The sequence below is a fragment of the Hemitrygon akajei genome, chromosome 9 (genome assembly GCF_048418815.1).
Source record: "Hemitrygon akajei chromosome 9, sHemAka1.3, whole genome shotgun sequence".
NCBI lineage: Eukaryota > Metazoa > Chordata > Chondrichthyes > Myliobatiformes > Dasyatidae > Hemitrygon > Hemitrygon akajei.
In genome coordinates this window covers 147032904-147047491 of record NC_133132.1, presented here as the reverse complement: position 1 = coordinate 147047491, position 14588 = coordinate 147032904, and the positions used below count along the sequence as shown (strand labels likewise).

General features: G+C 36.9%; 1 protein-coding gene across 8 annotated transcripts in view; it reads left to right on the top strand.

Moving 5' to 3' along the window:
- Positions 1-14588, top strand: part of LOC140733634 (intersectin-2-like) — a 216579-nt gene that overhangs the window by 76001 nt on the left and 125990 nt on the right. For 5 of the 8 annotated variants that reach the window (XM_073057231.1, XM_073057233.1, XM_073057228.1 and 2 more), the window contains 5 exons: positions 3900-3963; positions 4838-5001; positions 6898-7098; positions 11118-11214; positions 13275-13411. In XM_073057231.1, coding sequence (XP_072913332.1) covers positions 3900-3963; positions 4838-5001; positions 6898-7098; positions 11118-11214; positions 13275-13411 — 663 coding nt within the window. Of the gene's footprint in view, positions 1-1095; positions 2570-3899; positions 3964-4837; positions 5002-6897; positions 7099-11117; positions 11215-13274; positions 13412-14588 lie in introns of those variants that run through there. The other 3 variants (XM_073057229.1, XM_073057235.1, XM_073057234.1) reach the window with 2 other exon arrangements.

The following is a 14588-nucleotide window of genomic DNA, read 5'->3' as shown; positions in this document are numbered from 1 at the left end:
TTGGATTTCCAACATCCGTAGATTTTCTCATGTCAGTGGTATTATTACAGTTTTAGCTATATCAAGTGTTAATGTAGATTTGAATAAGGCCACCTCAAGGCTGTATTTCTCAGTTGTCAAAACATAACTGTATCCAGCATTCATAGATGTATTTGGACACTGAAATTGTTCAACATAAATACTACATGATTCACTGAATTCTGTTGTCTTGACCAATCAGCATCTAGATACTTTACCAAAAAGATGACTGCAGATATTTCAATACGCTTAGTTAAAAAAGCACAACGTGAGGGCAATGTGTCTCCATGTGGGAGTACCTGAGATACATTTGTAAAAAGCGTAGAACTGTACAAACATACAAATTAAGAGCAAAAGGGAGTGTATTGTTACATAGACTTGCTAATCAGATTGTAGCTGATCTGAATAGCACATCAAAACTGCATTTCCATCATAACCTTAAGTTCTTAACCACGCCTCATCTGTTTAAACTGGGGAATCCTTTTTAAGTCGTAACTCCCATGTTCTAGATTCTCCAACAGGAGGAAACAATAACTTGAGACCCTTTCTCATGACTCTCTATGTTCATCCTGTTAAGAACCCTCAAATTCTTGTATGTTTCGATCATGCCTGCTCTCAATATACTAGACATTATCTGAGGCAAATTGACCTGTCCAACCTTTACCTGCAAGACAGCCTGTCTATTCAAGTTGTTAGCAATTGGAGCAAGACATTTCACCTATTTAAAGCAAAATGCCAGAGGAACTCAGTAAGACTGAAAAGAGCATTGGTCAATTATTGGTTTACACAAAAATGGTGAAAAGTTTAATGCTGAAATGTTTGTTTTCTCTGTTTTTTAAAATTCCTCTTAGAGATTGTTTTGCCCTTTCTAGTCTTTGATTAATATATTGCCTGACTAGAAAATATTCTTTTAAAAATATGCCTTTGTTTGAATCAAGAACTTAGTTCAGGATGTAGTGCTTTACAGCCTTTTCATGTTTAATCTGCAGAAAATAGTGAATTGACAGAAACATCCTAAGATTTTTTAAATGACTTCAAAGTCAAAATCGCTACTTAAGTATCTAGCTGTTTAAAAATTCATATTTTATGAAATGCCAGTTACCTCAGATAATTATTTTAAAACTTTAAAATATTATATTGTTAAAATTGCTTTTATATATTTCTAAAATTAATTGTGTTTGTCTTAAAGTAATTAAACATCAGTGCACTTGTATCTAATCAAACATTAAATATCTATTGCTGTATGATCTGTTGATGGAGAATTCTTCATTATTCATTGCTTAGTGTATTTAATGTCGTTGATCAATGTGTTGAAACCCAACAATCCTTTAATACGGACACCTACTGCATGTATCATCAGTAAAGTTGAAATCCAATCCACAGAGGTAACTCAATCTTGAATGTAGCTTTCAGCAACATTGGTGATGCAAGTTGCTGTAATTTAGCCACTGGCCATAAGGTATATTCTACATTGTTCATTGTTAATATTTTATGATATTTTGCAATATTCTTATGAACTTCAGCTTCAGTGCATTGCTGTCAACCTGCAGTATATTGAATTAAAGCTATGCTTTTTTTCTAACCCAACTAAATTTTAATATGGAAGCTGAAAAAGCAAATATGGTTGTATACTAAATCCCATTACCGCAGTTCACCAAATTTTCATTTCTTCTTCTGTAATTCAAACTGCAAGTTTTAATTTCCATCCGTGGTGTCATTTTGCAATTTTTAGTTTAACAAAGAAAAGTTAATGTTCTTCATCTAAACTCTTCATTTAAAAGTGTGAATAAGTAGATTGCAAACTGCACAATTTGCTTTTACTGTGACACTGATTAGATTTATGCACCACACTCTGTAATCTGTACTCATCTGTCCTCTTGTTCTCTTAGAGGACAATTTTTGCTTTACTCTCCTATATGAGAGCTTTGAATGTAGATGAATCCCAATTTTCAAGGAAAGATTTTTATTTTGCTTGCAGTGCAGAATTTCTGACCACTAGACCTAAATCTACTTACAATCTGATGATATCTTTAGTACCGTAGATTCCGGATTTTAAGCCGCTACTTTTTTCCCACATTTTGAACAGCTTTGAACTTTGCGGCCTTTAATACGGAGCGGCTAATACATGATTTTTTTCATGCCGCCTCGTAAACATTTTGCCTCATAACAGTAGACCAATAAAATTGATGAGTAGTTCACAGAGGTCCAATGAAATTGTACGATAAATCAAGCGCACTTTCACAATTAAATTATTGTAAATCAGTCATTTGTACTCACCCTCATCAACATGGAAAACACTCAAAGCATTGTGCTGCCTTATGGCAGTTATTTAGTTTATAATATTTTCGCTTAGTAATTCATTTTCTAGTTAAAGTTAGAAGAGTTTTAACTATATTTGTTTTCTGTACTACATCGCGGGATGCTATGACGTCACACCCGGTTTCGCGGTGTCTTGTGGGAAAAATGCCGTTTGCGATAAACGGAAAGGTGGGGGTCGAGCGGCGGAGCGAAACGCTTCTTTTAAGTTAAAGGCGATCAATAACTTTTCCTGGTAGGCTGCAGTATATATATTTTTTACCAGTCGTTAGGAGATATTGGAATGTTGTTCAGTAAAGAAGTATACGCAACGTATATTAAAAGTAGCCGCGTTACGGGCACGGTTCGAAAAAAAGCATTTGCAATATGTATTTGTTTTTGTTACCATATGGATTTAATTAAAAGTTAAAAAATCCTCACGTGTAATATCTTTCTGTGTAAATATCTCATATTACAACGTGGGACACCTGTGGCCGAAAATCCGGTGCGGCCTAAAATCCGGTGCGGCCTTTACAATTAAAAAATTGATTTTATTTCTAAAATTAGAGCCAGCGGCTTTTAATCAGGTGCGCTCTGTAGTCCGGAATCTACGGTAATCATAATAAAAGCAGATATATTTGCTTATAGTTCAGTGCTAGTACTCTTCCCAATCCAGCTATGGGTTGCCAGGTGAATGCTGCAATTTTGTCAATTCTGCACAAAGAAAGTATCAGCTTCAGGGTCTGGAATCTTGAGATTTTTGATACCTGGCTGACTTTTACAAAATGACTCCATGAGAGAAGCAGGGTAGCTGACTTGTCTGTTAGTGTAGCTGACCTTTTGGGATACTGTGTAATGCTTGAAGTCAAACCTGTTTGGCAAGTACTGCCAAAGGGTTTCAGCCCAAAATGTCGACTGTACTTTTTTCCATACATGCTGCCTGCCCTGCTGAGTTCCTCCAGCATTTTGTGTGTGTTGCTTGGATTTCCAGCATTTGCAGATCTTCTCTTGCTTGTGGTAGATACTGAGACAGTTGACACAACCAGCATTATCTTGAGAGCTGAAAACAGCTGGTTGTTAACCAGTGATATGTAACTTGTAGGTCAAAATATAGAACTGCATTAAAGCATGTAAATAAAGTTTCATATATTCAAACCACAATTAAAGTAGTGGGTTTCAATTTGTCTTGGAGAATATGATTTAAAAAGCTACCTTATAAGATTAAGGTGTGTATTCTGATTAAATTTATGCACTTCCGTATTTCACAAATTTCAAAAATGAACGAGCATAGGAAAGGCTATTTGTCATAACAGTTCATACAGTTCCCATTTCCCCTTTGTTTTAACGGCTAGTCTAAAGCTATTACAGTACCAACAACTAAGACTGGGATTCAATTCAAATCGTCTTTAATGATTCTGTATATTCTCCCCGTAACCATGCGCTCCGGTTTCCTCCCGCATTCCAAAGGCTAAAATGGCTTATTTGTCTACATGTAAATTTTTCATGTTGAAAGTGGTAAGTGTACTTAATGAAGAAGTTATGCTTTTTAGCCCTTTAATTAAAGTATTTATTTTAATGTTGAACAGGTGAGCAAGCTCGTACTTTCTTTCTGCAATCTGGTTTACCAAAGCTCGTACTAGCTGAAATATGGTAAGTACAGACAGCATGGCTTACATTAGAACACTTCTGTCGACCACATCATTTTCTCTCATTTTTATGGAAATATTTTGAAATAATATGTTAAAACAATGTTAAGAATTCAGTGACTAAACACGAAGAATATCATCACCAAGTTAGAGCAGAATATTCTGCCTGTCATCATTGTCCAGAATAGAACTTGGGAAGAAGAGTGGAGATCTGCCAAGTGAAATTTTGGGAACCACTGAAAAAACTTTAATAAATCTAGGCTTCAAAAGTTGTACTCTAATGTATATTGTCAATGCCACTTGTTACATAGAAACATAGAAATCTACAGCACATTACAGGCCCTTTGGCCCACAATGCTGTGCCAACCATGTAACCTACTCTAGAAACTGCCTAGAATTTCCCTACCGCATAGCACTCTATTTCTCAAAGCTCCAACTATCTATCTAAGAGTCTCTTAGAAGACCCAATTGTATTCACTCACCACCTTCTGTGTGGAAAAATTTACCTTGTACCTATTTCCAAGCACCTTTAAACTATGCCCCCTTCCCCTGTGTTAGCCATTTTAGCCCTGGGAAAAAGCCTTTGGCTATCCACAAAATCAATGCCTCTCAACATTTTATACACCTCTATCAGGTCACCTCTCTTCCTTTGTCACACCAAGGAGAAAAGGCCAAGATCACTCAACCTCTTTCATAAGGCATGCTCTTGTTGGCAATTAAAATGAATCTTGAGACTAACATGGATTTTGCAAGATACTTATGTGATTTGTCACTTCTAAGTGTATTTTAAGTATTATAGTGATGGTATTTCAATGAGTGTATGATACTCAGAGTTCAGTGAGATTCATTGTATGGTTGTTTATTTATTTCCATTTCAGGACCCTTGCCGATTTGAACAAGGATGGAAAGATGGACCAGCAGGAATTCTCCATTGCAATGAAACTGATCAAGATGACCCTTCAGGGTCACCCAGTTCCCAACATTCTTCCTGTTGTCATGAAACAGCCCCCAATTGCATCACCTTTGAGCTCAGCACGATTTGGTAGGTAAAATGCTTTTAACTTGTAGAGTAGATTACTAAAGTATTGGATGCTGTATATTGTTGCAATTACAAATTTATGAAAAAGTTACACATGATACAACTTGTGTTGTAGTGAGAGCAAGTGTAATCTTAAGGGGAAGTAAGAATAATTGAAGAAGAGTGTAACTTGCATCCGATTATAAAACAACTTAATTATTTTTATATGTGTACGCATTTCATCTTATTGTGGTTAAATTGTAAAGCAGTAATCATTAGCATTTTACAATTGGATACCTTGGTGCATTCTCTCTGAACAGAATCTGTAATTATATTCCAGAACTTTGGTGTAGCTTCAATAGTCATTGTGCAAAATTTCACTGGTCTGCACTCACAATGTCCTCCAGTTACAAATCAGATCAGTCATTCCTATTTGATGTATAATATAAACTTTGCTTCCTCACTACTGATTCCATTCTTTTCTCTCGCTCGTGTCAGAAGTTAAACTGGACTGCAGTGACCTCGGGGTTCTATTTGATTCTGAGCATACAAGTACAATACCTTTTAACACTGGTCTTAGCTGTGCTTAATCCATCTGTTGTAAGCAGCATTGTCCTTTTTTGTTACCTATAGAGAGGAGAATCCCCATTATTTCCTAGCCTCTCCTCATTTTTTTGTAATAGAATGCAGTATAAGACAGAAATAGGCTCTTTGATCCACAATCTTGTTCCGAACTAATTAAATTAGTAATCACATTTTTGAATTCATTAAAATTCTGCTCTGTGTTAGAATTTATGTATTGTAACTTGCATCAAACCAGAATATTTAATCCCCTGCACTTGTTAGCCACTTTCAATTCATTCTGGATTGCGGCACAGAAGAAATAATTCAGTCTATTAAATCCAAGCTGAATTCTCACAGAACAATACCATTCATATCTCTCCTTGCCTCCCTTGTTCTCTCTCACATGCCTATTAAATTCTGTTTTTTTTTTTGCTACTTATCTACAGTTCTCTTAAGGGCTAATTTACAGTGATCAAATAAACAAAACAACTTGCCTTTGAGATGTGGGAAGAAAACCAGAACATCCACTGTGGTAGAAACCAGAAAGTCATGGAGAAAATTTGCAAACACCATACAAACTACACCTTGGGGCAGAATGGAGCTTAGATTCTAAAGTTGTGAGGCAGCTGTGTTGACTGCTGAGCCGCCTTGCTGCATTCCTCTTCCATTAAACAATCACATTTCTCATTTTCTTCAAATCTGTAAAATAGACATAAACCTCTACAAGCTTTGGTTTTCTCCAATTTTAGTCTCTTGTATATTTCTGAATTTCCATTCTCCTTGGCATCCTTGCCTTCCACTAAGTTAGCCTTGTTCTTGAATTTCCTGGGTAAGCTATATATGTACTCTTTCCCTGTAACCATTTTATCCCTGTCTTTTCTCCCTCTCTTCTCTTTTCTCTTTTAACACTGTCTGGTTCTTTCTTGGTGTCTCATTGTTTTGATACCTTCCATATGAAATAACCTTTGGACATTTGACTAAGTTAGTGACATCTTCTGAATGTTACAGACACAAAATGCTGGAGGAACTCAGCAGGCCTGGCAGGATCTATGGAAACGATTAAGCAGTCAACATTTCAGGCCGAGGCTCTTCATTAGGACACCTGACCTGCTGAGTTCCTCCGGCATTTTGTGTGTGTTGCTTTGATTTCCAGCATCTGCAGATTTTCTCTTCCTTATGAACGTTGTTTTATTGAAGTCCTTTGACAATCTTGAGCTTTATACTTTTGATTTCAAAGTACTTCTTTCTTAGCAACATATCACACTTTGGTTGCACTAAAATATTATATGGAATTATTGTGCTTTACTGACTTAATTCATAAATTACAAGTTGTTTATATCAAAATTCCAAATGCAGGGATGGGAAGTATGCCAAATCTGTCTATCCCACCAAACGTGCCTTCGTTTGCTTCTTTGGCTCCAACGTCATCATTGACATCAGCATCCACCTTGCCACCTCTGAATATGTCAGTTCCCCTGATGCCTGCTGTTAGTTCATCGGTCTTTTCAAGTAATACATCTGTCCTCATTCAACCTTTATCTGCACAAAGTTCTGCAAGTAAGTATAACAAATTGTATAATATCATTGTTTTGATGGCATTAATCATAAAAATGCATAGTTTCTTAACAATTTAGGTATATTTTGTCTATTGAGACCTTTTGTATTGAATTTTTGAGAAAACGAGGTGAAGCTCATTATTTGTTAGAAATAAATGATCTGCTTACAAGCACAAGTGCGTGTGTCTTAACTGATGACCTTTCACTTTCAGTTATTAACAGATCCCCTTCAACTTTGGCCTGGAAGTTGTGGGGGGGGGGGGAGGGGGGAACACTGTAAATGAATGTGTAACTCAATGTAAACTGTAAACCATCCAGAGCAGCAATGTGACATTCCTGATAATCTAAGATTGCTGCCGCCATGCAACTTGCTGCTTCAGAGTCCATCATTTGACAAAAATCTAACCCATCCTGTTTTAGTACTTGATGAAATGAAGTGGTGTTGACTGCCGGCCTTCCCCAAGGATCAGTTCCAGGACCTTTGTACATTTATAGGAATGATTTGGGTGTAAATATAAGTGGGCTGGTTGGTAAACTGCAGATGGCACAAAAGCTGGGGGAGTTGTGGATAATGAGGAGGATTGTTAGAGAGTTCATTCAGGTATGGTCAGTTAGAAATATGGGCAGAGATATAGTAGATGGAGTTTAATCTGGATAATTGTGTGTTGTTGCTCTTTTGGAGGTCAAATAAGAGCATTGATGTTTAGAGTGATCTTGGGGTGGAGGTCCTGGATAAGGCACATGGCATACTTGCCTTCATTGCTGACGGTGTTGAGTATAAAAGTTTGGAAGGCATGTTGCAGCTGTATGAGTCTGTGGGTCAGGCACATTTGGAGTATTTCTTGCAGTTCTGGTCGGTGCAGTACAGGAAGGGTGTGGACAATTTAGACAGAGTTCAGAAGAAGTTTGACAGGATGTTCCTGGATTTGCGAGTATTGCATTTTTGGAGAGGAGAGGTTGGGCAAATCTTCCATGATGCATCAGAGGCCAAGGGGTGACTTGAAAGTCATATATAAAATTGAGAGGCACAGATAGTCATTTCTCCCCATTGTGGAAATGTTAAATACGACAGGGCACAGCTTTAAGGTGATTGGGGGAATGTTTATAGGAGATTTACAGGGCAGGTTTTATTTTACAAAAAGAATGTTGAGTACCTAGAACGCACTGCCAACTGAAGTGGTGGAATCTGTTGCAATGACAGTGTTTAAGAGGCATACAAGCAGAGAATGGAGGGATATTAATCACTTGCAAGCAGATAAGTTTGGATTGGCACCATGTTGCCACAGACATCATGGGCCAAAGGGGCCTGCTCCTATGTTAGACTGTTGTATGAAATTTAAACAAGAATTTTGTGTCATTCTTAGCAGGATAGAGTGTGGGAGGAAGACTGACTAGCGTTTATAACCATATCATTATTGACCTTTTATTTCCAGAATTTTCTTTTCTTGATACTATGAGCAATCATTTTGCAAATTTGTTATCTGTATACTTCTGATTTTGTTTTCCTTTGCCACTTAACCACATTTGTCTAACTCTATTTCTTATTAGAGCAAGATTGTTTCCCCTTAAAAATCTTTAGACCACATATTTCATTTTTAGATCTTAGCTGAGTTAGAGCAATACACTAGTAAGTAAAGCAAATTATTTGACTGCATTCTCATTTGTGAAATGTGTATGAAAAAAGATTTAATTTATGTATTTTATATAACTGAGGAAAAATAATAAAAAGTGTACGAAGTGCACGTGACATAAAAAGCACATTGTGATTTGCTGTTCCTAACAAGTACAGATTTTGTTGTATTTGTTACATTTTGTTTTTACATGGAGTTCTAGAGCAGTCCATTGAAACATACTTTATGTTGACGTGACCTGTTTCATTGGTATGAACCCCATGTGTATCAGATGAAGATTGAGATCGCTGAGAATATAATTATTTCTATTATTGTAGTTCAGACAGTAGGGAGACACAAGACTGCAGGTGATGGAATCTGGAACAACAAACAATCTGTTGGTAGAACTCAGTGGGTTAAGCAGTATCTTCTTTTGGAGGAATTGTTGACAGTTTTGATTGAAACCCTGCATCAGGACTCCTCCCATAGTGCTGTTGCAGTGTTTTGCATCAAGACTGGTTGTAGAATACACCACCTGGTGCTACTTGGACACATGTTCAGTGATGAACCCGGGGTCGTAGGATGTTTCGGGTCTTTAATCATCAGACACCCTCGCCCGGGCGACCCAGCCGGGGGTGATTAGCCCCTGACTTGTGTCCAAGTGGTGCACTAATCCATGGATTCCCCCTCCAGATCCACAGCCACCACGAGGACTTTTCAGCAGCCTCCAGAATGTTCTTGGTGGCTCTTCTGCACTGCAGTCCTTTTACTCCAAGGAGTTTAAGAGTTCGCTGTAATGAACGCCCAGCAAAGCCCCAGCACCGATCTCTGACTGGCTCACAGCGAGCTCCCCAGCCATTGCTCCAGCATTCTGCACCAAGATCTGTGTATTTAGCCCTCTTGCGCTCGTTGGCCTCTTCAATCCGGTCTTCCAATAGGACAGTAAGTTCCAGCAGGACCACTTGCTTTGTAGAGTCCGATATTAACACCATGTCCAGGCGGAGCAGAGTCCTGTGATGATCTCTGGGAACTTGAGTTGCCTCCCTAGGTCAATTTGGAGCTGCCAGTCTCGTGCAGTGGCAAGAAGCCCTCCCGAGGAGCTAGGCCGATGTTGAGCCTTCTCGCCCACTCTAATAAAGACTAATTTAATTAATTCCTTTCCACCCACAGATACTGCTTGACATGCTGAATTCATCAGCTGGTTGTTGGATAGAGGGGAAGTCAGTGATGAGGGGATTTGATAAGGAATTTAAGTGAAGTTTGATGAAGAACCAAGATTATCTTGATTGATGGAGAATGTTTGTGTAATCTAACTAACTAGTGTGCCTTTAATAGTATTCACTTCTTTAATGTGATGAATTGGATTTTGTAATTGAAACTCGACATACAATACTGTCCTTCCCTCCAAACTAATCAATAAGCTTCAAGACCTTGGTCTCAATATCTAACTCTAATGTACACAAGTACAATTACAAAGAAAGCACAGCAGTGCCTCTACTTCCTTTGAAGTTTGCAAAAGTTCATCATACTTCTAAAACTTCTGTAAGCCTATATAGATGTGTGGTGGATAGTATATTGACCGGTTGCGTGATATAAATGAAGTTAGTATGCAGCTACTGCTTTCTATGGTCATACTGTTGCAGTTTTATAGAGCTGGGATTGCTGATGAGAAACAGATTTTTTAAATTATTCATGGGGTCTGAGTATTACTGGCAAAGCTGAAATATATTGCCCATCCCAAATTGAATTGATGAACTTTTGTGGAAGACAGCTTAGAGTGAGCTATTCAGTCTAGAGCTACATATTTAGCTGACTATTTGGGAATGGCAGATTTCTTTTCCAAGAAAACATTAATCAAGCAGGTGGGCTTCAATGACAATTTGGCAATTTCTTAATCAGCTGCTGTTTCTAGCGTTTTGCTTAATTGTCTGAATTTTAAATCTGTTTTAAACTTGTTTTTCCAGATAGTTAATCTGGCACAATCCATTGTTTATCCAGTAACAAACATGACATTTTTTAATGGTTATTCAAAGGTTGTTTAAAATGCATTCAGTGTAATAGCAATGCTGCACAAATCCCCATACCCATCATACTTTAATACCTGATTTGACTCCAGCCATCTAACTTTACTTTTATTATAACAGAGTAACTTAATATCTAACAGATTTGTTGTGAAGCCTTGAATTAAACTATATTAAAATAATCGTTGCACATTTTCAAAATTGTGAGCTGCCATATTATTTCTTGTCAGTGCCAGGTTAAATCAATGATCATTGTCCATATTACGATAATGAGCAGCATCTTTTTGAATATAGGAAACTTTTAAAATAAAACATGTAAGAGGAAAGGAACCCATTGTTGTGCTTCGTCCTTGCCTTTGTTTCTAATGTCATGCTGTTCCTATTTGCAGCACTTCCTCATACCGGACCACTGAGACATACGATAGCAGGATATGCAGGCACTGGTCTTCAAAAGGCACAGTCATTGATTGACCTTGGCTCCAGCAGGTACATGCAGAGTTTCATAAACATCATCTTTGTGCACTTAGTTGGATTACCAAGATTGGAAGTTACGGAATTACCCACCTGTCAATTTCAAGCCAGATTTTGTTTGAAATTTGCGTTTTATAAAAATGTTAATTCAGCACACATTCTAATTTTCGCAGAAACTAAATTGCCCAGAAACAAGCACTTTGCATTAGAAATATAACTCGTTTAAGTTTTATGTTTGCTAATCCACAGAGGCCTGTTGTAATTTTGTCCTCGTTGACAATTTTCTGGAAATGTGATTTTTTTTCTATTGCATAACAAAAATCATAGGCAGGTCTGGAAGTGTGTTAAAGAAAATTGTCAAATGAAACAATTGCAAATTCCTTGTTAAATCTGTTTCCCACTGAATAAGTAGAAGCACTTTATGATGCTCAGCAGATGGTGTTGGTAATGAACAAGTGCTTAATTTCTTTTTCAACTCATCTTTCAGGGATGCCTGTTTCATGAGATTCATTAGCAAGCTGTTAATTAACACATTTTAAATTGTGATTTCTCTATCAATTAAAGTAGATTCTTCACTGTTTGAAATTTATTGTTTGGATTTTTTCCCTTAAGCCCTCTCTCCGACAATTGATTGTACTGTTGTATGGCTCCAGGTTACTGTGTTAGGTTGGTGTTTCCAAAGTGCTGCAAGGAATTTGATATTTAATGCTTTCCCACACTGGGCAGACATAAGTTTTGTTTCAGTTTGTAAAACCATTTTGATATGCCATTTTGATCATTCGTTGACGTATGAAAAAGGATTTGTTATTGTTCTTTATAATGGGTATGTAGTAGACTGAAAAGAGAGCTTTTTGATAAGATCAATTTGCCTTTGTTTTAACAAAATGATACATCATTGAAAAGTTATGCATTTTAAACATGATTAACATAATATTAGATTAATGAATTGGACAAGAAAGTATAAAGTAACCATATACTTTGTGTTTTTAATACAGAATGATTTTAATCTATGCTAATATATTTAAACCACATTTTTGGACTGATGAATGAAATTCTTTAAGAGTGTTCAGTTTGCTTTTAAGAATTTTTTATGATGCTTAAATTTGAAAGCAGTGCTGAATAGGATGGGAGGAGTGAATGAATACAAGTATTTCAACATTGTAGAGTGTTGTATGATATTTAACATCTAAAAACTAGTTATAAGGGATTGGCAATGCATTAACAATAGGAGTGGTCTATTTCAGGCTGTAAAACTATTTATATTATCTGTATTTTAATTAATTTGCCCCTAGTTTAAAAACAACAGGGATACACTGTGTAAGTGGATCATTTTGTTGGATGAATAAAATCTGAGATGTGTAACACCATATATTTCCTTATAATTGCTGCACCATAGAAAATTGTTGACAATTGGGTGAGAATAGTATATTTCAGTTGCTCCAGGTTAGAAAGTGGAAAATTAGCCAGGAACCCTACTTGTGACTTCTTTAAATCCTGTGAAGTGCAAGTCAAAGGATATTCATATTCACACTTCAAAAGTGGCCTTTTGTGTGTTGACCCCATTCTAATGTAAGTTGTACTTTTTGTAATGTCAGAATGAGGTTTATTATCACCGGCACGCGGCATGAAATTTATGTATTTATGCAATACATAATCTAGCAGAGAAAATAATAATAATAAAAATAATAATAACAAATAAACAAGTAAATCAATTACATATGTTGAGTAGATTTTAAAAAGTGCAAAAACAGAAATATTGTATATTTAAAAAAATAAGTGAGGTAGTGTCTGAAGATTCAATGTCTATTTAGGAATCGGATGGCAGAGGGGAAGAAGCTGTTCCTGAATTGCTGAGTGTGCGCCTTCAGGCTTCTGGACCTCCTACCTGGTCAAAGAGGAAAAAATATATTTACTTCCCTCAGTTTTTATAACACTGAAATTATTCTCGGTGTGTACATCATGTCCAACAGTACTTACTGCATGTGCTTTAATCTTCAGAAGACCAATGTATGGGCAAATGTTTGCATTTGAATTTTTAAAATTGCAATTTCTGATTTTTGACTTTCTATTCGCAGCAGTTCGTCATCATCCACTACATCTCTTGCCTCTCCTAAAATTAGTTCCTCTGACTGGGGAGTTCCTCAGTCTAGCAGGCTCAAACATCGACAGACCTTCAACAGCCTTGATAAATCCATGAGTGGTTACTTGTCAGGTTAGTGAATGCTTCTGGGGAAAAAAAATACATCTTCTTTGGTGCATGCTTGACATTGGTAATTTGATTGATCATACTTGTATAATACTTTGGTTATTTTCAGAACTAGTTTGTCATTAGTAGTACTAGGAATCAAAACTTGGAAAGGGATATATTGGAAAGGGATATAACACCACCCAAGTTGTGCTCCTTTTCTCACTGCTGCCATCAGGAAGAAGGTACAGGATCCTCAGGACTCTCATCACCAGGTTCAGGAACAGTTATTACCCCTCAATCATCTTGAATCAATGGGTTATCTTCTCTCACGTCATTACTGAACTGTTCCCACAACCTAAGGACTCTTCATCTCACGTTCTCTGTATTTATTGCTTATTTATTGTTATTAATTATTTTTTTGTTTGTATTTGCACAATTTGTTGTCCTTTACACATTGGTTGTTTGTGCACCCTGTTGGGTGCGGTCTTTCGTTGATTCTATATTAGTTCTTGGATTTACCAAGTATGCCTGCAAGAAAATTAATCTCAGGGTTGTATACGGTAACATACTTGTACTTTGATAATAAATTTACTTAGAATTTTGAGCTATGAGAGTTGAGAAAATTCTATGCTGTACTACCGGGGATGTTATCTGGGATTAAGTAGATTGTCAGGCGAATTCAGTAAATCTTTCAAGGTATCCAAGAAAGGATAGGAGAGAGATTTCCACTGTTCAGAGTGCAGGATAATGGGTTAGCACCCAAAAATTAGATCTGACACTTTTGGTGTCAAATTTCAAAATCTCTTCTGAAAATTGCACTTTAGCCTACGACAACTTTAATATAAAATAAGGTTAATTGATTTTTCAGGTTTGAGTTATTTCACTTTGAAAGATCTGTTCTGCTGCAATAATGACCTGGAGTTTATAACAGCTAGTCACCCTGCTTTTTATAATTATGAAACATGAAATGCTTTGAGCAGCTGGTCCTTACCCACGGATACATTGGACCCTTTCCAGTTTGCTTATCGCTCAAATTGATCCACTGATGATATAATAGCCTCTTCCCTCCACTCTGTCTTGCCCCACCTAGAAAATGGGGTCTCGTATGTCAGGCTGCTGTTAATAGACTTCAGCTCAGTGTTTAACACCAGCATACTCCAGAAAATGGTGGGGAAACTGTCTTCGCTAGGTTTCAACACCT